General features: G+C 45.6%; 1 protein-coding gene across 5 annotated transcripts in view; it reads left to right on the top strand.

Annotated features, from left to right (window-relative positions):
- Positions 1 to 21,585, top strand: part of VASH2 (vasohibin 2) — a 72,350-nt gene extending 50,765 nt beyond the window's left edge. For 4 of the 5 annotated variants that reach the window (XM_048843150.2, XM_048843146.2, XM_048843147.2 and 1 more), the window contains 4 exons: positions 5,394 to 5,775; positions 7,010 to 7,162; positions 11,281 to 11,396; positions 19,139 to 21,585. In XM_048843150.2, the coding sequence (XP_048699107.1) occupies positions 5,394 to 5,775; positions 7,010 to 7,162; positions 11,281 to 11,396; positions 19,139 to 19,211 (724 nt within the window). In that variant the 3' untranslated portion in view covers positions 19,212 to 21,585. The remainder of the gene's footprint in view (positions 1 to 5,393; positions 5,776 to 7,009; positions 7,163 to 11,280; positions 11,397 to 19,138) is intronic. The other variant, XM_048843148.2, reaches the window with a different exon arrangement.
- The last annotated feature ends 660 nt before the right edge of the window (positions 21,586 to 22,245 follow it).

Here is a 22,245-nt window from a genome sequence, read left to right as displayed (position 1 = left end):
GGGGTCAGGGCAGGAGGCTGGGGTGTGTGTGGGGGGTGCAGGGGTCAGGGCAGAGGGCTGGGTGTGTGTGGGGGGGGTGCAGGGGTCAGGGAAGAGGGCTGGGGGTGTGGGCTAGGGTCCTGGGGTTGCTCCCAGCCCCCTGCCCAGAGTGGTTCACGGCAGGGGGCTGGAGGGGATATGCCCTGATTCCACCCCCCTTCCCCAAGGCCCCGTCCCCACCTCTTCTCCGCCTCCTCCCCGGAGCAGCGCTTCTCCCCCTCCCCCGCAAAGGCCGTCAGCTGATCGGTGGCAGGGAGAGGAGGAGGGGCAGGAACGCAGCATGCTGGGGGAAGAGGCGGGGGTGAGGGGAGCTTGTCTGCCCTGCAGCAGCAGCCAGCAGGACCAAGCTTCTTTACCCTGCCACTGCGGGGGGAGGCGGAGAAGAGCGGGCCGGGGCGGGCAGGATCTTTAATGGCACGCTGCTGCCTGCCAGGGTCCCAGCCTGGGTTCGGCAGCAGGCTGAGCGGGGCTGGCTGCCGGGACCCGGCAGGCAGCAGCGTGCCATTAAAAATCAGCTCGCGTGCTGTCTTTGGCATGCGTGCCGTCGGTTGCCAACCCCTGGTCTCGTTGGTTATGTAGAATAATAAATACAATAGGCCTTTTCATTGGTGTTATTTCTCATTTACACCAATGTGAGAGGAAAATCAGGCAAGACTCAGAGTTCAGATGTCTTCCAGTTTTGTGTTCCAATTCAGGTCAGTTACAGAGAGAATCCCAGATTATGAAGTTTGGATCTGAATTTTCCCAAGGATCAGGGTAGCAGGGGGGGTTCAGAGCAGGATTTGGGGTTTGGGCTCATCTCTAGTGTTTGCTACCGTTAAAGGAGACTTAAATATGAATAGCTGAAAAGAAAGAAAATGTTTATTTTATACAGGCCATTAACTTTTATTTTTGAATTTATTAAAATACTTCTCAATGGAGCTATGCCAGTTTATACCAACTGGGAATCTGGCCCATCCTCAAAGCCCCTAAAGCTTTGGTCTGATTCTCCTCTCACTGATTTTAGTCTGGTGCATGTCCATTGACTTCAACCACCTTGTGTATCTGAGAGATCACAACCAGGCCCTTTAACTAAGCCATTAATGTTCGCATGGGGAAACTGAGGTTAAATGACTAGTGTAAAGCCACAAAGGGAATCTGTATCAGAGCCAGGAGTAGCACTTGGGAATTCCTGCCAGGGGATTGAGGGTGGGGAATGGTGAGTCCACTCATGCTTCATTTTCCATATGTGCTCCAGTGGTGTATAGGGACAAGGAAGGAACTGCAAATGGCCAGGGGAGAATTCCTGTGGCATAGGAGTTGTGTAGGCTGACAAATACCCTGTGGAATCTCCCACCCCTTCCCATGGCCCCTGGAGTAGGAGACGTGTCAGGCAAGATGAGGCAGATTGGGAGATTAGCATACCTGAGTGCTATGGGGGATTCTGGGCAGCTGCACAGTCCATAGATAGCCCTGGGGAGACTGCGCTAATTTATAAGCAGAGCTATATCGGCCCCTGCAGTAGCCTGGAATCTAGAGGGGGTAGCCACTTTTGCTTCTTCCATCTCTGGCATGTTGTGCCTTCTGTGCTGTAGCACAGAACTGAATTCCCGATTCCCAGTCCTGCAGTCAGACCCACGTCTCTCAAAAATGTGACTGTGACAGCAGTATTGGTATGTCTTGGCCTTCTGTTTGCTGCAGCACAGCTCTACTTGTGGGGGGACTAGAAAGGAGATCATGACACCCAGCCAGAGGGGAAGATCTAAGTTGCCTTTCTAACCAAGTTGCTGTGTGTTTCATTTCATCTCTAGTGGAGATTCTGATTGACTTGTCGCTTAGCAGACGCATCATGCACCTAAAGGTTAATTTTCACAGCAGTTGTTTCTGTGATAGCTGCTGGTAAGTAAAGCCATTTCCTTCCTCCAAAGGCTTTTACTCCTACTTAGAGCTTAATGCAATTAAATTGCGACTTCTGAGACCTTATGGTAGAAGCGTGTGCATATGGGCAGGTGGCCATGGAGGCTTTGTGTGGACTTAGTAGAGAGCTACTCAGAGTGAAACGGGGTTAAAACCCTTTTATAATGAAGGGAACAATTGTGGCAGATCAGTGAAACACTTGAAAGTTTATTAGGTGCTAACAAAAGGCATTGGTCTAGTCGGTTACATAGAATAATAAATACAATAGGCCGTTAAAAGAGTATATCCACAGAAGAAAAATGATAGTAACCTGATCTTAGCATATACAGAATATTGCATTCTGTTACGAGAAGACTGAGGTCACATTTTAAATGAAGCGGTTGTAGGCGTAATTCTCCAACTGGTGTAACTGCATTGGGCCTGATTTTGATCTCTCACTGGATTTACACTCATTTAATTCCATTGACTTCAGTGAGGTTACTCCTGATTTTCACTGGTGTAATTGAGCTTACAGTCAAGACCACTGAATGCAATGGAGATACTCCTGATTTGCACCAGTGTAGCTAAGATCAGAATCTGTGTTTGTTTACTGTAATCTGGAGGTAGCAGATGGATGGAGGGATGCATATACTGCCATGGTTTATCCAGTTGCACCATGTGTTGCACTTGGATTTCTGGGCTGCTTAAATGATCTACTCTGCGGGCTTGTTCTTTTATTCTGTTTTGCAAGAAATGGATATTGGTTGGTGGGGAGAGTCCATTAATGCGCAGAAGATGTAGACCTGCCAGGCTTGCTATGTTTGTCTCTACTTCTTTTAATGTGTTTTCTCTTTATCAAATTCTTCAGTTTGATGCTCAGAAGTTAAATTTTTTTTCTTGCTCAAAAATGTTGCCTTCTTGAATGTGCTGGATTCCTGTTTAATCCTCCACTTCAGTGGAGCGACTCTGGGTTTAATGGCTCCAGGCCTTTACCATAGTTAGGACAAGTGAGCTTTTGTCGCGTGTAGAGCCCCTCTCTTCTCACTCTTACCAAAGGGTAATGAGTTCACGTTCTGGTCTCACTGGGTAGAGGGGTGATGTAACTTGATGTAAATTGGCATAATTCTGATAAAGGCAATAGAACTATGCTGACACCAGCAGAGGATCTGGCCAATTGCTGGACAAAGACATCAATATGTTTTAACCTCTGGAGTATGGACTTTAGACCTCTGGGTCTAGATGATCCTGGAATCCTTTTCTAGTGAGTTTCAGGGATTCCAAGGCATGCTCATGCTGGAAGGAGAATAGGAAAAAATGGTGGTGGTCTCACAAAGTGAGACTTGTCCAATGCCAACTGGGTGAAACCACCTGGAGAAAAGATTTTGGAGGATGTATGAGGATCACTGGATATTCTTCTTCACACAGCTTTAGGAACTAGGGGCTGAATTTGAGTTCATGCTACTGTATTGATTTCAGTGGTGTTACACTGGCAAAAGTATATAGTATCAGTTCAAGTGAGATCAGAATCAGGACTCTGATCTTTTCTTTTCTTTTCTTGTGTTGGTAAAAAGTTTTTTGTTCTCCAGTTTCTAAGCAGCTGTCAGGCACTCCTGGTATGCAGGAAGGGGGGAGGAAAACAGGCTATAGGCAGGAAGAATTTTCAGACTAATGTCCTATGCCATTTCAACTATATAATGCCTATTGTTGTGTTTGTGTTAAAGAATTTTTTGGGGGGGGGGGCGGGGTGCGGGGAGAGGATGCCAAAGATCCCAGGATCAGGAATTGTATATGCAACATTTTCCTTGTTGGGTCATCCCTTGTTTTCTATACTGAGAGAGATTTTGGCCAGATCTTGAGCTGCAGTCGGGGCAGTGTGGGTGAGAGTGCATGGGGATAGTCTTAAACCATCTTAGTCCCTCTGGATCCTGGACTGATCTGCGCTAGGCCTATTCCTCTAATTCTCCCCCACAGTGCAATTTAGAGCATTTCTCTAAGGCCTGAAGCCTCCTCTAACTTCTTCTAGCTGTTCTAGGCCTGTTCCAGCAGCCGGGGTGTAGTCGGGCATAAGGATACCCCAACAATATTCCTTTCCCATAGCCATGTCCCCTGCCTCCACTACAGAGAAGAGTTAGCAGCTTTACCTCGCCAAAGAAAGCCACTGGCAGAGCAGCACAAGGCAGCTGAGGATCCAGATTCTGGCCTCTGCTCCAGCCCCTTTATGCTACTGGAGCAGCTGAGGATTCTGGAGTAATCAGCTGGCTATGGTAGGGAGGAGCACAAAGGTGTGCCATGAGTGTGGACAGAGCATGTTTTGCTTCAGCGAGCTCTGGCCCTTTGACTTGAGGGGAGGCCATTTTTCTCTGAGGGCAAAGGGCCTGCTTTTCTGTTTCACATTGGCTTCACGCTGGTCTGATTCCATTGACCTTAAAGAGTGACTCTTGACTCTCACTGATGTGACTGAGAGCAGAACCAGGCCTAAAGGATCTCATTTTAGTGCTTCCCTTCTAGTCCCTCCCTCTCACCCTTCAGCAGAGATAATTTGATTGGTATGCTGCAGCTGATCATATCTGTGCCCCTTACATCTGTCCAATCTCCTTGCTGGCAAAGGATGGCTGGATTTGGCTCCCACTAGAATCAACCAGCACCAGTCCTGAGTCTGTAGGGAGCCACTCCAGAAATGATCACACGGAGGTGGCACCAGCAGGGGTTGAGGAAATGATCTAGACAACTACATGTAGCTTCCCTGTGGAGTACTGTATTATGCTGGTATAAGGCAGCTCTCTTCTGGAGACTTCTCAAGGTGTATTTGGAATAGTTGATCACCATAACATGGTCAGGTTAAAAGGTGGCTACTCCTGGTTACCTCTTTGTGCCAGTGTCTGGAGTGAATCCTTTCTTTAATCCAGCTGCTCTTGTTTCATGCATTTAATGGGATATCTGAGGACAAAAACACTCACATGGCACTGGTTGACAGAACAAAGGTGAGTTTATAAACTGGAGGAATAAAACTCTCTTCAAATGAGACGTATGGAGTGGGATCTTTCCTAGCATCTGAAGGCTGTGGAAAACTCTGAGCAGCAGCCAGCTCCAAAATGGAACCAGAGGAAGGTTCTTTGGAGCGCAGAACTGAGGAACTCTGCATTGGTATTAATTGAAGGAACAAATGCTGGGGGCATTCACTAGTTCTTCGGCATACTGATTGGGCTTTGCCTTTTTTACAGGCGTGGTGAGGGCACTGGGAGTCAGGCCTCTTCCTGGCTCTGTTACTGACTTGGTGCGTGACCTGGGGCAAATGACATAAGCTTTCTGTGCCTCATCCACCAGTAAGGAAAATGGGTATTATAACACCTACCTTGCAGGGGCATTGTGGGAGTGAATGTTTTTGTTCTGAGCCCCTAGGGTGGAAGGTGTAAGAAGACTTATAACAATATTTGCTTTACAACCTTTGTTCAGAGCTGCCTTGACACAGTGCATATCAGATACTTAACCAATGGGCAGCCTTCCGTGGAACGATTCCCAATCAGCTTTAAAACCCACTTCTCAGGAAACTATTTTCATCATGTGGTGCTTGGGATTTACTGTAATGGCCGGTATGGCTCACTGGGCATGAGCAGAAGATCAGATCTGATGGACAAACCTTTGACCTATCGAACCCTGACCGATCTTGTCTTTGAATTTGAAGATTCCTATAAAAAGTATTTACATTCAGTCAAAAAAGTAAAAATTGGATTATATGTCCCGCACGAGCCACACAGCTTTCAGCCCATTGAGTGGAAGCAGCTGGTCCTCAATGTAGCAAAGATGATGCGGACGGACATAAGGAAGGAGCTGGAGAAATATGCCAGGGATATGAGAATGAAGGTAGGTGCATGATTTCTATAATGCCTTGGGAGTCTGGGTCTGATCTCATTCACACTGGAGTAAATTGGGAGTAATTCTGTTGATGTTAATGGAGTTACACCGGAGTAAAACCAGTGTGAGATTAGAATCAGATCTGGTATCCATCTACTCTGTCCCTCTGTGTGTTTCTCCTGAACTGTGTGTTGCATGTTCTGTAACTTTTTATTTGTAGGATCTCTCCCTCCTCACCTGACATTTGTGGCCCAGAAGTTCTCCTAGTTATAAAGGGTGAATATCCAGTCTGCTGTTAGCAAATAGCTTGCTGAGTCTTGAGCTTGGAAGAAAGTCACTGAGCAGAGCTAGTGACTCTCTGGTGTCTGGGGAGTCATGTGCATGCTCCAGTTGTTGGCTTGGATTATCTGCTGCACCAACTTCCTGCTTTGGACAGCAAAGAGGTGGTCCCAGGCAGTCAGGGAACCAGTTATGGTTCCCTGATTCACTGCCCAGCCCTATTGTATGTTACAGCAGCCCCGAGGCAGCTGTAACATGCACCTGCTGAGAGTGGCCTCCAAGGGACCATCTGCCAGCTGGGTATAACCAAGGGCAGCATACTCTGGCTGTGCCTCTTCTTCTGCAGTAGGAGTTGTGGGGAGGGAAGTGTAGGAACCAGCTATGCCAGCTCTTCCCCCACTGAGGACTCCTCAGAAGAGGAATTAGGATTATATCCCAACCTCTTTGTGCTGCCAAAGTCATAACTGCCTTCCAGCCTGTTCTCACCTGTCGAGGGAGTGAGCCCTGTTGTGTGTTGGGGGCGGGGTGGAGAATTTCACTGTGGAAGGGACATGGTGAGGGCTTTGTGGCAAGCAGTTCTGTTATTTCCTCTGCGTCGCTGGGTTAAAGTATCACCTCATGTGCCTAACTAGGCCAACAGGGTTTTAGTTTGCAATGGCCTCCTGTGGCACAGAAAAGTCTGCCAAGAGGTGCGCTGTTTTCTGTATCCAATTAGAAACCTGAAATTAAGTCTGCAGAGGAGTTGTATGTAAAATACTATAGCTGTCTCCAGGGTCTCATGAGCATGTGCTGTCTCATGTGAACAAATTCTCCTCTGCAGAGGACTGGAACTGGCTTACCCCTTCATTACATCTGGTTTGGACGTTCTGCTAGAGTCCCGCCTTCCACTGATGGCAGCAGGATTGGTTCTCTGGTTTAGAATCAGCAACAGATTAATTTTTCTTCGTTATTGTTTAATCCTTAGACTGCTGGCACTTCCCCGTTGGAGAGTCAGATTGAAAAGCTTAGAGGACACTTGCAGACAAAGGTCTGCGGTTGCCAAAGAGTTGAGAATATGACTCCCTTTCTGGTTGGAGTTCCTGAATATGCTTCAGTGGCAGCTGGGGGTGAAGAACAGGTATCGGTTGCGGTGAAACTGGATTTGATGTCTTTCCAGCCACCTGTCGGCAGTTAGGGTAAAGCAGGTGCACTCACGAAGTGCAGGGCTGCTTCCCTTTTCCGAGAGGTATGTGGCATCATTTGTAAGTTACTTCACACACCACACCTGACTTTTTGTCTCCCTCCTCCTCCTCCTCCAAAGAATGAATCATTTGGCTGGGTAGAGAGAGTGCTTCTTACATGTGACCTGGTGTTACAGAGTCTGTCTCTACCGTTTCAGTTTGCTCACAGGCACCGGTTAGCACAATGGAAAATGGGTGGTAAATCTGCCTAAACAGAGGCTTCCTAGCGCTGCCGCTACAGCCCCCCTCTCCTGCCACTGTCAAGGTACACGTGTGGAGGATGGGATGTGGGTCTGAAGTGACTATCCTCATCCTGGCTTCTGTCCACGAGCACTTTCCTCACCCAGATCATTCACCTCAAGTCAAGGCCAGTGAGCTGTGCAGAGCACAGTTATGAATCCAAGAAGGCAGTGGAAGGGGAGGCCCTGCTTCCTGAGAGCAAGTCTGATAGCGTCTGGCTGGTCTGCAGGGCAGTCAGACAGTGGAACCGATTCATGCTGGGGAAGTTTGGCCTATTGTTAGTGTCTGAGATTGTCTGTCTTATTTTGAGATCTTACAGCTTAACTTGTGTTATTGGTCAAAAACTGTGGGAGTCGGCAGTGCAGGCTCAGGTAAGCATCTGTGCTGTCCCACAGCAACACTGCAAAGTTCTACATTGGAGCCCAGCCCCATTCTAGCTGATGGGACTGTCAGGGCAGCTTATTTGCATTAGGCCTTTTAAACCTCAGAGGATATTGTAAGATACTGAATGTTGGTTTTTAACAGCTAATCAAGGGCCAGAACCTGCTTGCTTTACTTCCACGAGGAGTCCCACTGAAACCAGTGCTGACTGCACAGTGGAGTCACTGGGGCTCTGTCAAGGTTCCTCCCCCACTCTGAACTCTAGGGTACAGATGTGGGGACCTGCATGAAAAACCTCCTAAGCTTATCTTTACCAGCTTAGGTCAAAACTTCCCCAAGGTACAAAATATTCCACCCGTCGTCCTTGGATTGGCCGCTACCACCACCAAACTAATACTGGTTACTGGGGAAGAGCTGTTTGGACGCGTCTTTCCCCCCAAAATACTTCCCAAAACCTTGCACCCCACTTCCTGGACAAGGTTTGGTAAAAAGCCTCACCAATTTGCCTACGTGACTACAGACCCAGACCCTTGGATCTTAAGAACAATGAACAATCCTCCCAACACTTGCACCCCCCCTTTCCTGGGAAATGTTGGATAAAAAGCCTCACCAATTTGCATAGGTGACCACAGACCCAAACCCTTGGATCTGAGAACAATGAAAAAGCATTCAGTTTTCTTACAAGAAGACTTTTAATAAAAATAGAAGTAAATAGAAATAAAGAAATCCCCCCTGTAAAATCAGGATGGTAGATATCTTACAGGGTAATTAGATTCAAAAACATAGAGAACCCCTCTAGGCAAAACCTTAAGTTACAAAAAAGATACACAGACAGAAATAGTTATTCTATTCAGCACAATTCTTTTCTCAGCCATTTAAAGAAATCATAATCTAACACATATCTAGCTAGATTACTTACTAAAAGTTCTAAGACTCCATTCCTGGTCTATCCCCTGCAGAAACCAGCATATCGACAGACCCACAGACCCTTTGTTTCTCTCCCTCCTCCCAGCTTTTGAAAGTATCTTGTCTCCTCAAAAAGCTCATGCTCACGAAAGCTCATGCTCAAATAAATTGGTTAGTCTCTAAGGTGCCACAAGTACTCCTTTTCTTTTTGTCTCCTCATTGGTCATTTTGGTCAGGTGCCAGCAAGGTTACCTTTAGCTTCTTAACCCTTTACAGGTGAGAGGAGCTTTCCCCTGGCCAGGAGGGATTTCAAAGGGGTTTACCCTTCCCTTTATATTTATGACAGGCTCCTTGCAAGAGTAAGGACCAGCAGGATTCATCCCTAAATGTAAAGTCTTCAGACGTGCCTGCATGACAGAAGGGGAGAAAGCGAGAATTGGAGCAAGACCCGTGTGAGAAAGCACATTCCTTGTTCAGTGTGGAATGTGTCTCACTCCATGCATGTCTTTGTCTTAATAATAAGCTCTTATATAGCAGTTCTCATTCATAGCTCTGTTTTACAAAGGAGGCAAGCACCATCATCCCCATTTTGTAGAGCTCACTGTTGTTCATCCACACTTTCCTATGAAGCTCCTTTATTTAACAAAGGGGTGGGGGTGGAGGGGAATGTAATTAGGCCAAGGCAATGTTTGTGGAATTTTTAACTTGAGTGAATGTAGTGCTTAGGCAAGCAAGGGGCTAACAGTGCAGGTCTTGGCGATATATAGTATTTGCAGGTGTCACAAAAGCTCGCATGTACAGCTTTGCCAGTGGACCCCGCATCCCAACCTGCAGCACCCTGCTCTTCCACCCTCTGGTGGCTTATGCTGTGCACAAATAAAAGTCCAAATACACTAGGGAAATGATCTCTTGTTGACAGTGGGTTTTCTCAGACAGCTGAGAACAGTGTAGTTGGGGCCCCACTGTTTTCCTTTCGGACAGAATGTGGAGTCTACTGAGCACTAGCAGGTTTCCCTGTGATGGTGGAGAAAAGATTTGTCCCCATCAACTCCAGTTAACAGGTTTGTTGACAATAGGTCATTTGCCTAGTGTCCATCAGACCCAAATGCAGGAAGAAACACCAGATGGATTTCCATGCAGGACCAAAGAGCTAGGGAGCCATATTCTTCTCTGTTCCACAGATGTAAATCTGGGGGAACTCATTGACTATTCTGGATCTACACTGATGTAACTGAGAACAGAATTCAGAGTGGTAGCTGTGTTAATCTGTATCAGCAAAAAGAAGGAGTACTTGTGGCACCTTGGAGACTAGCAAATTTATTTGGGCATAAGCTTTCGTGGGCTAAAACCCACTTCATTAGATGCAAGGAGTGGAAAATACAGTAGGAAGATATATATACAGAGAACGTGAAAAGATGGGGGTTGCCACTGTAATTGATTTGTCTTGTTAGAGTTGGTAAGGCAACCCCCCATCTTTTCTTGTTCTCTGTATATATATATATCTTCCTACTGTATTTTCCACTCCATGCATCTGATGAAGTGGGTTTTAGCCCTCGAAAGCTTATGTCCAAATATATTTGTTAGTCTCTAAGGTGCCACAAGTACTCCACGTTCTTTTTGAGAACAGAATGTTTCCCAGGGTCTCCAGATGTGGAAAACAAGTGTACGGTGACCCTGCACTGCTATAACACACATTAAATCTTTCTCGTGTTCATGTTCAAATATGGGGTGAGATGAACTTCTGCATTTTGAGTCAGTCCCACTGTGATCACTCACTCTGCCATGGGGATGAATGGAGCATAATTTGCATTGTTCCGTCAAAAAGGAATTATGGGCCAGACACTCAGCTGGTGTAACCTGCCACAGTAGAACCACTAGGATTTATGCCAGCGGAGGAACTGGTCCACTATTTTTTGTCTAATCTTTAAAAGATGGCTATTCCTCATGATTTTTTTTAGATAGAGAATAATGGATCTTATACTTCTCCCTATCACACTGGGGTAAATCAGAAGTTACTCCACTGAAGTTGGTAGAAGTGGTATAAAACTGAGCTAAGTGAGACACAAATCAGGCCCAGTGATAGCCTTTGAGACTCAAGTTTCGTATTTGTCCATAGAACAGTTCCATGCTGCTGCCACAATGTGCTTTACTGTGAGTTGAGGGCAACCGCCCCTAAGGGGACAGGGTAGTTCGTTTGCCGTCCCATGGTCTCTCTGCTGAGACTGCTGACTAGAAGGCCAGTTGTGGTGATGGTTTTTGTGACGTCAGCGTATCTGGAAACTGGATTGAGGCCACCAACTAATTTCACAACGGGGCACTGATAACAGCTTTCAGTCCCTTCCAGCCTGGGCAGGATTCACATAAACCTCAAGAGACTACAGGCTCTGTGTCCCATTTCTGATCTCCAGTATTATCACGGGGTCTTTCTTTTTTTTAAATGTTGAACAGGCGTCTTTATTCAGTGCCTCTCTTCCCCTCCTCCTTCCAGATTCTGAAACCCTCAAGTGCCCACTCTCCAATCAAAGAGAGATCACGAGGCAAGTCACTGTCCCCTCGGCGAAGGCAAGTCAGCCCTCAGAGACGGGTGTGCAGAAGAGACAAATCGTGAGTATTTCTGCTTTGCTACCGCTCATGTGTTCTCTTTGAGCTGATGCCCCATTTGTTGATGGATCAGAAACTCAGCTTAAGGACACAGTAAAGCTCAACTATGGATTTGGAGGGATATTGGGATTCATCCGCCATAGCAGTTTGCCTATTTGTCTATGCTTCAGATATTCTGGTTAACTCTATGGCTCGAGCGGTCAGTGCTAATAGCACGGTAGTATTGTGCATGCTCTTCACGCGGTCTCTTAATAACAGAGCTGCTGGAGGGACAGAAAGCACTTTCCCTTCCCACGTACTTCTGGAGGGATATTTGTATCGCGGGCTTTATACTGCTAGAAGCTAGTGGAGATTCTCCTAGAGTTCGAGTGGTAAGGGTCTGTGCTTTTGGAGTCAGAGGATGTGAGTTCTAGCCATGTTGCGGTTGGAGTGAAGTTCTGAAAGGCCATGCTGTGCAGCAGAATGACACCTATGAAGTACCTGTGTGGCCACAAATTAGTCACTATTTATGATGAGCACTTTTCAAGTAAGTTTCCAGTGGGACTGTTGGTCTAATTCTTTGTTAGTAGCTAAGAAAGAAGTTAGACTGACTTTCTAAATCTATATTAATGCAGGTAGCAGCTGATGATTTAACAGCAGGTTTACGTTTTACATGTAAATTCATATTCTATCTGCATCATTATATTTTGGGCTGATCAGCAGGGGCTCCAGTCCTCATTTGGTGTCTGGATAATTATAGTAGTTTAAAGGCCCTGCCACTCCAGGCACTTTCCCTTCCCATATAGTCCTTGAGGGATATTTTCATCTTTGGGTTTCTAACACTGCTACCGCAGTTGTTCGAATGGCACAGATGTTCATTCTGGAGAGGAGTGTCAATGTCGCTGGCTTTACAAAGACGCCTCAGGCTTTCTGAGAGCTAACTGCTGAGCAAGCGTCAGCTGTACAGCAACCCTGCTCTATTCTTATTGCTTAATTTATTCAATATGAAAGGACAAGCGAAATAAAAGTAGTCTAGCTTTGACCCACTGGAGTCAGGTGGTGACTCCATGGTCTGCAGTGTCTGCATTTCCACGCGAAACACACACACCTGCCCAGGACCCTTCTCTTGCATGGTGTTCTTTGTGCTCCATCTCTAGATTCATAGATTCATAGATATTTAGGCCAGAAGGGACCATTATGATCATCTAGTCTGACCTCCTGCACAATGCAGGCCACAGAATTTCACCCACCACTCCTAAAAAAGACCTCACATCTATATCTGTGCTATTGAAGTCCCCAAATTGTAGTTTGAAGACCTCAAGGAGCAGAGAATCCTCCAGCAAGTGACCCGTGCCCCATGCTACAGAGGAAGGCGAAAAACCTCCAGGGCCTTCCAATCTGCCCTGGAGGAAAATTCCTTCCCGACCCCAAATATGGCGATCAGCTAAACCCTGAGCATATGGGCAAGATTCATCAGCCAGATACTACAGAAAATTCCTTCCCGGGTAACTTGGATCTTACCCCATCTAAAAACCCATCACAGGCCATTGGGCCTATTTACCATGCATATTTAATTACCAAAACCATGTTATCCCATCATACCATCTCCTCCATAAACTTATCGAGTTTAATCTTAAAGCAAGATAGATCTTTTGTCTCTAATGGCATTACATATAGTTATAGTAAAATAAAGCCTTGGACTATATAATGATGACTTGTAACTAGACAGCAGATCTGATTAGAGCAGGAAACTGAGAATTGAGACTCCTTGCGTGAGATTCTCATTCCTGCTCCGGCCCCTCTACACTAGTGGCATAAAGAAGGGGCTCTGAAGTTCTGCATCCAGCTATGGGGAGGATTCCCCCAGCACCAGAACTGAAAAAGACAGCTGTAAGACTGCCTTCTGAGACCCTCCCCCTAGGGGGCATGCAGCAGGAGGCAGTGTATTGGGGACTGGGCTGCAGCACGTAGTGCTATAGAGACTCCAGGCAGTGCTGTGGTCCCCCAGGGTAGACCGGACTTAGGGCATGGCTACACTGGAAACTTCAAAGCGCTCTTATGGGAGCGTTCCCGCGGCAGCGCTTTGGAGTGTGAGTGTGGTCATCCGCGAGTGCTGGGAGGGAGCTCTCCCAGCGCTCCTGGTAATCCACCTCCACGCCGGGATTAGCGCCCATGCTCCCAGCGCTCGGAACTTGTTTACGCTGGTGCTTTAAAGCGCTCGGACTTGCTGCGCTCACGGGGGTGATTTTTCACACCCCTGAGCCAGCAAGTTAGAGCGCTATAAAACGGAAGTGTAGCCAAGCCCTGAGAGTATGTCTTCACTCGCAACGTTAAGCTTTAACATAGCTGTGTAGTCGCGGCACTATAGAAGTCTCCCAGCGCTATAAAAAAAGCACCTCCACGGGGGGAGTAGCTCCCACCTCCACGGGGGGAGTAGCTCCCAGCGCTGATGCACTGTCTACACTGGCACTTTACAGTGCTGAAAGTTGCAGTGCTCAGCGGGGTGTTTTTTCACACCCCTTAGAAAGAAAGTTGCAGCACTGCACAGTGCCAGTGTAGACAAGGCCTTGGCCTTAAACAGGTTCCATGGGAGAAAGGGGAGGAGAAAAGTCACCAAAGTTGCCAGCTGTGATGAGGTTTGGAGTGTCTTTATTTACATAGTAACTTTGGATGTTTAGCCTATTGACCTGAAGTCCGCCAGTAGCCTGCAGCTGCCATGCCACGAAGGAGGAATGTCAGGACTGCCATTCAGCCTGGAATGTGGATTCATTGGACATACTATATGAGGAAAAGCTCAAGAGCTGTCTGTGTGCATGTGGTGGCCTTCCAAAATCTCTGTGCAGTCCAACTGGGCCTTTCCACAAGGACCAAGCTGCGAGGGTTGCTCATGAACAGAGGCACCTTTCCACCATCAGAGAGAATTTCAAAAGTGTTAAATATGGATGCCTAACTCTGTATTCAAGCACCTAACCAAGAGTCCTGCTTGTCAGAGGTGCACAGTACTTGCTGCTGCTCATTGACTTTTAGGGGAGTTGCAGCCGCTCCTTTGGAAAGCAGGCCTTAGTAAAGGCGTCTGGATATGGATGGACATGCCTGGTTTAGGTAAAGGTTGAAGAAGCTGGTGTTAAGTGATGCTCCTTCCCATCATTATACAGTCTGTTTACGCTAGAATGTGGTTCACTGTAGTCACCAGGAGCCAGATTCTCAAAGCTGTTTAGGTGCCTAAAGATGCAGATAGGCACCTAGTGGAATTTTCAAAAGCACCTCCACTGCTATCCTACTGGTGCCTATCTCTGTCTTCAGGCACCTCAATACTTCAGTGTCTGGCCCATGGAGACCGACTTTTCTCTCATTTACACGGGGGTAAATCAGGAGTAACTAAGCCAGTGGAGTCACATTGATGTAGAACTGATGTGAGTGAGCAGAATCCAGGCCTTGTTTTAAAACCATACTAACCCCTAGGACACTGACTGACTGGCAGTTATGGCAGCTTGGGCACTGGCCACATTCCTCTTTTCAGCCAAGCCATAGTGGAACGCCTTGCAGGTGGTTCTGATCTGTAGGTAGCCTCTTGGTGGGAGACCATCCCTTCCAATTCCAGGAGCCCCTTGCTTTCTGAGCCTGCTCCCCTCTGTGGCCAAACAACTCTTGGTTCCTGCCTATTGTAACTGGAGCTATCAGACCTGGGACAGGAGGGAAGCGAAGGGGCAAAGAGGTGAGTTTAGTGCCACTTAGTAAGTGACTTGGGAGGACTGATGGAGAGTATGCTGGTCCCGTAGAGTTAAGAGGTTTCCAAAGGTTAGTTAATGCAGGGAAGGAAATACATAAAGGAAGCTTGTGCACTCCCCCTTCTTTTGGCTGGGAAGAACCTAGCTGTTTTGAGATGCCCTCAAATTTATTCCACTGGCAAAAAGATGTTTAGGCACCTGTGCTCCTAACCAAACAATGAACAGCTTGAACGTGGATATGGGCATTGTGCATCTTATGAATCTCTTATTTGCATGCTCTAATTATAGCCAATTACAGAGTAGAGAGGCCTTTCATGCCACACAATACCCATGCTAGGCTGAGCTACATTATTAGCTGGCAGAGACTGAATAAGATCCTGGCATTCACTGGAGAGGGTTCACCTGCTGATGGCAAGCTGTTATTACAGACTGCTCTTTGTCGACAATAAAATTATATAGGCCCCTCCTGGGAAGACTCAGCACACTGAAGCTGAAATGTTTTCACTACAGCATTTTCCTGAGCTCAAGAGCTGATGTGTGAATCCTTCCGTTTCTAGGTGGATTATATACATCCCAGGGGCAGTGTAGCCTCACGATTGAATAGATGTGGGGTTTGGGGACGGGGCGTCAGAGGAGCCAGACCTGTGGGGTTGCTGCCCTCTCTGCAGGGATGGGGATGCTCTGCCCTGCATGCGGCTGGGTAGCTGCTCCCGGTCCCGTCTCTCTGAGCTCTGGCTCCACCGCCGGTGGGAGTAGTACCCCAGACCCTGCTCCTACCTCTGGCTCTTGGCCTGCTGGATTCCTCGGGCCCAATGAAATGAATCTAGTGACAGCACCAGTGGGATCTGGGCCCTGCTGGGGTAGGTGTGAAACCTGAGTAGTGCTGTGACCCCATGTGCCAGCTCGCAACATCATTTGGTCAAATTTGACCCAGCAGCCATTCTGTCGTGACAGAAGCGTGTCTGGGCCAAATCTAAGTGACCCTTTGCAGTGCACATTCATTAATCCTGACTTTTGTGGGTTAAATTGCACCCATGGGTCCCTCTAGAGCTGCCCCTTATCTACCCAACCTTTCACCTGCATGCTAGTGCTAAATAAGCCCATATTGTGTGTGCAATGTTGCGATTGCACCAAGGGAGGGAGTGTTCTGAAATGTTGGCTCCTATTACATTGTTAAGTTCGGGCCTTTCACAACGATGGGGTACCTCCAGCCCAGTGTAAACACATCCAAATAGAATAGCTTCAGTTCCTTCTCTTGTTCATTACAGTTTAATGAGTTTTGTATTTTCCTAAAAGACCAGAATGCTAATCCAGGCTTTCAGAAGATAAATTTGAGTTAATTCTGTGCATTCACTCTTGTTACAAGTGAAATACAATAGGGATAGATTAATCCATGAACTTCTAATTAGACAACCCAGCTGGATGGAGCCATGCAGAAGAATCTCCCCCGTTACTTAGTTTTGCACTGAAAACCTCTCAAATAAGAGAGTTATTTCAGATTAATTTTTAGTTTTATTTAAATTAGAGCTTAATCCTGCAGACACTTACTACTGGATTTACAGCTACAGTGGATGCTGAGCACCATGCCAGGCACTGTTTGCAGGATCAGGCCTTTGTCGTCAGATCGCATCTCATTTTCACTGGCGTAAATCTAGAGTGGCTCCCCTGAAATCAATGGAGTTAAACCGGTGTAATACTGATCTAAGGAGAGAATCAGGCCCATATTCAGCCACACAGCGGTGCATATTATTTAATTCTACATTTAAATAAAAAGCTATATGTTATTTTTATCCTTTTGGAAAATTTTACAAGAATAAAGCCAAAACAGAAAAAAACAAAACAAAAAAACCCCTCTAAATTGCAGAGTGTTGCCTTAGCACAGAATGGTCCCTTGTTTGGTTCTGTTCTTTCTTCTAAACCCAAAGCAGAGGGGCTGGTAATTCTGATTCATCTTTATGAAACTGGAAAGCAATGTTTCATTTTTAATCTGGGGAAGAGTTAGGGCCTGGATGTAATGCAAGAGTCAGCACCAATAGCCGTGCTGCAAATGTCAGCTAATATTACATGAAATTTTAATAAATGCATGTTGTGTGAGTGTAATAATGTGCATCTCTAGTGAGACTGACTTTGATTAGACATTGACAGGAAAACTGTAGTGGTTTTAGTGCTGCTCTGGACGCCTAGAGGTTGATATACTTCATTAGGTTGGCTATTAGGTTTAGGTTGGATATTAGGAAAAACTTTTTCACTAGGAGGATGGTGAAACACTGGAATGCGTTGCCTAGGGAGGTGGTGGAATCTCCTTCCTTAGAAGTTTTTAAGGTCAGGCTTGACAAAGCCCTGGCTGGGATGATTTAATTGGGGATTGGTCCTGCTTTTGAGCAGGGGGTTGGACTAGATGACCTCCTGAGGTCCCTTCCAACCCTGATATTCTATGATTCTATGATTAGGATATACAAGGAGACTTTGAAGCAGTATTTAAAAATACCTGAGGATGTTTCACAATCAGTATGAACTGAGGAGCTGGTTAGTGCCTGAGGCTGCCATTTTAGTCACAATTCCAACAGGAAATGCAGCCTGCTGGACATGATAGGCTAGGAAGATCAGAGCTACTCATAGAGTATTTATATAGCACAGTTACAAGGCCTGGCTGTATCCCCATAATCCACATGGAAGGGACCCTCGGTGCCAGTCACTCCACCACCATGGGAAAAGAAAGGAGCTCTGATGCCTCCATGTCAGTGTTCCCCGGCCTTTTCCCCCAAGCCTCATGTATGTTGCAGGTACTGGGATTCACAAACAGGAGGGCTGGTGGGACTAGGCACGTTGGTAAAATGTGGGCAGACCCAAGGGAATCATCCCACCCACACTAGAGTTGCGGAGGAAAATGAATACAACTCCAGGCCTTACTGAACCAACTGCTGGGATTCCCCCTTAAGGCTGAGGAAGCAGAGCCAGGGTGTTGGCCTTCGTGGACATGGAGCTGATCTCCCACTGGTTGTCTGGTGTCTGCACAGGCTCTGGGAGATGGAGCTATGGCCCTATCCTCTCTGAAGGACTATGTGAAAAACCTCAACAAAAACCTTGCAGAGATCTTCTCAGGCTTAGTCCCCTCTCACAGGTGATTGGGCCCATAGTTAAGACACTTTCCTTTCTGCAAAGTGTTTAAAAGCTAAATAAGAAATAAGACAGGACACAGGGTAACAATTCAGAAGAGGCTAAAACTATTTATAGCGCTAGTTGTAGAAACAGATTAGTGAATAAACAGTTTGAGTTCAATTTGTGAATAGTCAAAGGAGCACTAGCTACTCACAACAAGGTTCCTAAATCTCAAAAGCTATGTGAATTCATAGTAGAAATGTGTTATTTTCTGCCCTCACCTTCACTGGTGCAACTGGCTGACTCAAAGAGCAGAAACAATGCATCTCAAATGAACAGCTAATAGTCAAAAGTGAACTGCTCCAGTTACAACTCAATTGGAAAGGTATTTGTCCAAACTGTACAGCAGAGACAGAGTCACAGGAAAAAGGATTGGTTAGTAAATGAGATGCCAACCAACAAAGCCCCCAAAATTTTTGATCCAATTAATGAGAGCAGGTTAAATAGTATTCACCAGAAAAAAGAAGATGCCTGAAGAGGTTGACTTTTAACTTGAGAGCATCTCTCTTTCTTTCACTTTTTCTAAATAAATCCTGTATTTTTCTGAGATTATTTTTGCTGTTTAATGTTTATCTATGTAATGTTTAAATCCTTGCAAAGGAGTGAGGAACCTACAGGATTTACCTTTAAAGGATTTACACACTGTTCCCCAAGTTTCTGCATGCAGCTCTGATCTTCTTGCCATCACAATGTCAAGATGATAACATGGCATAATTAGTTCATCCAACAAAAAAAAGTTTAGTCCTGTTTTTACATTAGATTAAGTGACAAGAGACTTTGTTCCATTAGTTTCTTTTTTTGAAATGGTGTTTTCAATTGCACAATCTCTGTGTCAAAGAAATGCTGACCGCTGACCACCTCTTCCCTCTTTGACTGCAGGCCTGCCGTGATGGACAAGAAAGTGGGTGATCTCACTACATTGAATGAAGTGGGCTATCAACTACGCATCTAACAAAGCCATAGACCAGATGGAGGGCTTCCATGGTGCTTCACCCGCCCATTACCCTACGCTCCGTTGGAAGGAAGGGGGGTAAAAAAGAAAAGAAACCAGGCCTATTTATTAAGAACTTGTGGATTTTATTTCAAGTTTCACTTAGAAAATAGAAATTCTAGAATGATGATGGCAGTATTATCTTTTTTTAAGTTCATTAAGTGGCATCAATGAAAAACTAAATTATCTTCACCAGGCTTTCTTCCCCCCGTCAAATAGGAGGGAACTAAGGTGGTGGGTTTTTTTGTTTTTTTTTTTTTATTTTAAATAATTGTTTCTAATCTATTTAATTGGCTTTGAATATTGTGCTACATTGGTAGTATTAGAAGAGTGGTGATGAAATCCTATTTCTCGTTAGTGTTAACGTGCTGGGGGCAGTCGGTTTAAACAGTCAGGATTAATATTTTTATTCAGCAATAAAAATGGCAGTGCAGAGGTGGATGTGACTTTTTAAAGTGTCTATTACCTCAGTATACAACAGATATGCAAAATTGACCATTTTAATTTTATAATCAATTTGTACGGTTTGCCAGCATTTCTGGGAGTACTATAGAACTGCATTAGATGCACCCCACCACTCTTATCATGTGCATGCCTATGAGAGAGTGTAAGGTTTGATTATATGCAAGTGTCTTCTTGAAAGCACTGCTGTCTTATTAGAAATACAGAGAACCGGTTGAGGTTTCTGTTGGGTTTTTTAATAACCGGCCAACAATGAATTTTTAAAATTTCATAATTTTTTAAAACTTTGTCACAAGCTTTTAAACTTTGCAGACTAGACTGTTAAAGCACAAGACCTGGAGATCATTGTTTTGTAGAGACTAGCATTTACATTGTATTAACAGTCAAACTGCGTGTACAGTCAGATTCACGAGGAAATGTCAGAATCAATAGGCTTCCTTGAGAGTTTACTTTTCTATTCATATTTGTGTGTAATTTTGAATCATTTGTCTTTGAAGGTTAAACAGTCTAAGGTGATGATGCCTTTGTGTCTTATATTAAGATCAGACATCACAAATTAGGGAAGGTTCTTGTTTATATGCATTATAGTAACTTACAGTGACCTTTAAAAAGACCTGGCTAAAGAAATTCTTATTAGAATAAGTGTAGCAATAATAGTTGATTTTCAGGATATTTTTTTCAAGAACAAGTTTGTCTATCTCCTCCTTCCTTATAGTGTCCTTTTACTGATGGATTTAACTAGCACTATGGATGTATGGCTGGATTTTCAAACCAGCTTAGCTCCCATTTAGGGACCTAATGGAAGTAGTCAGATTTCTGAAGTGGTCAAATTTTCAAAGTGCTCCGCACCCAGGAGTTCTCATTGAACTCTGGGAGTTAGTGGGTGCTGAGTACTTGAAAGTTTAGCCACTTCATTTAGGTGCATAAGTGGGAGCTGAGCTGTTCTGAAAAAGCTAGCCTGTACACCAGGGGTGGGCAAACTTTTTGGCCTGAGGGCCACCTCGGGGTTCCGAAACTGTACGGAGAGCCAGGTAGGGAAGGCTGTGCCTCCCCAAACGGCCTGGCCCTTGCCCCCTATCCACCCCCTCCCACTTCCCGTCCCCCTCAGAACCCTCCACCCATCCAAACCCCCTGCTCCCTGTCCCTGACTGCCCCGCCCCCTATCCACACCTCCACCCCCTGATAGGCCCCAGGACTCCCACGCCTATCCAACCCACTCTGTTCCCCATCCCGACTGCCCCCACCCCCCAGAACCTCTGCCCATCCAACCACTGCCGCGCTGCCCGGCAGGAGCTCGCAGCCCCTTGTGAGAAGTAGGAGTCTCACATTTTTAATAAATATTTAGCTGTTAAGAGAAGTCAGTCCCCAAAGCTGGAGTCTGATTTTCCATGGCCTTGCAGCTTGCAGTGTTATTTTTACATGTTCACAGTGTAAGCGGGACTACTCACTTTAAAAGGCGTGAATAAGGGTGCAAGGCCATAGTCATTTTGGTGGGGCCGGGAGGGGTGAATGTGGCCGTTTTGTTATAAAGTACAGTAAATCAACTGCCTTAGTACTTTTAATGGAAAAGTTTCCCCAAGCAAGCTAGTACATAAACACTGAATAATAGATTGATCTGTTGTCTGGCCTTTCTTATGCCTGGAGGAAGAGAACATGACTTTTTATAAAAAGAGGGGGAATTTTTGCAATACGCAATGGTGAAATAAGCTACAAAATGACTAGAGAACAAATTAAGGCCCCATTCTGGCAATGAGCCCTGGCAGGTCCTGCTGCAGTTGAACAGGGCTCCAGTGTAATTGGCTGGGTTTGCTGCAGATGTATTTGGAGCTCATTGCAAGATTGGGGTTATGTATCTATCTCCCCCCCCCCCCCCATAGCAAACAAAAAACTGCTGGTAATTTCTTTTCGTAATTCACATTTCATTTTGGTTTCTCAAAACGATTTCCCTTCTGTCTGAAGAACTGCACCGGTGAGGATGACCTGCATGCATCGGATGAAGTGAGCTGTAGCTCACAAAAGCTTATGCTCAAATAAATTTGTTAGTCTCTAAGGTACCACAAGTACTCCTCATTCTTTTTGTGGATACAGACTAACACGGCTGCTCCTCTGAAACCTTAATTGAGAGGATTTCCTTTTCCCGAGTTATGGAGAGGGTTCCTTGCAGTAAAACATCAGGTTTCATTATAGCCCACAGCCTTTTTGTTTTGTGTATTTATCAGGTCTGATTTGCTTTAAGATAGGTTTTGAATAGGATAGGGTTGGGGCCGGGGGAGGAGAGGGGAGAGGGTTAGGGTGGAGGTAAAGAATGGGGAAAGATCATGGTTTGTATTAGTGTCAAATTTTAAACCATTATGATTATCAATAGAATTTCAATTCTAAAACATGTACAGCTCAGTTTTGTGACCTTGTAAGCATGAGCCAGCTCTTAGCTTACACAACAGGTTCCTCATTAATGAGGGGATAAGGAAAATAATTAGTTAAGCAACAGAAGCCTTGATTTTAACTGTACTTTTGTGCCATCAGATAGAATACA

Source organism: Caretta caretta, chromosome 3 (genome assembly GCF_965140235.1).
Source record: "Caretta caretta isolate rCarCar2 chromosome 3, rCarCar1.hap1, whole genome shotgun sequence".
In the NCBI taxonomy this organism is placed as follows: Eukaryota; Metazoa; Chordata; order Testudines; family Cheloniidae; genus Caretta; species Caretta caretta.
Note: the sequence above shows the minus strand (reverse complement) of the source record. Positions and strands in the feature narration are given on the sequence as shown.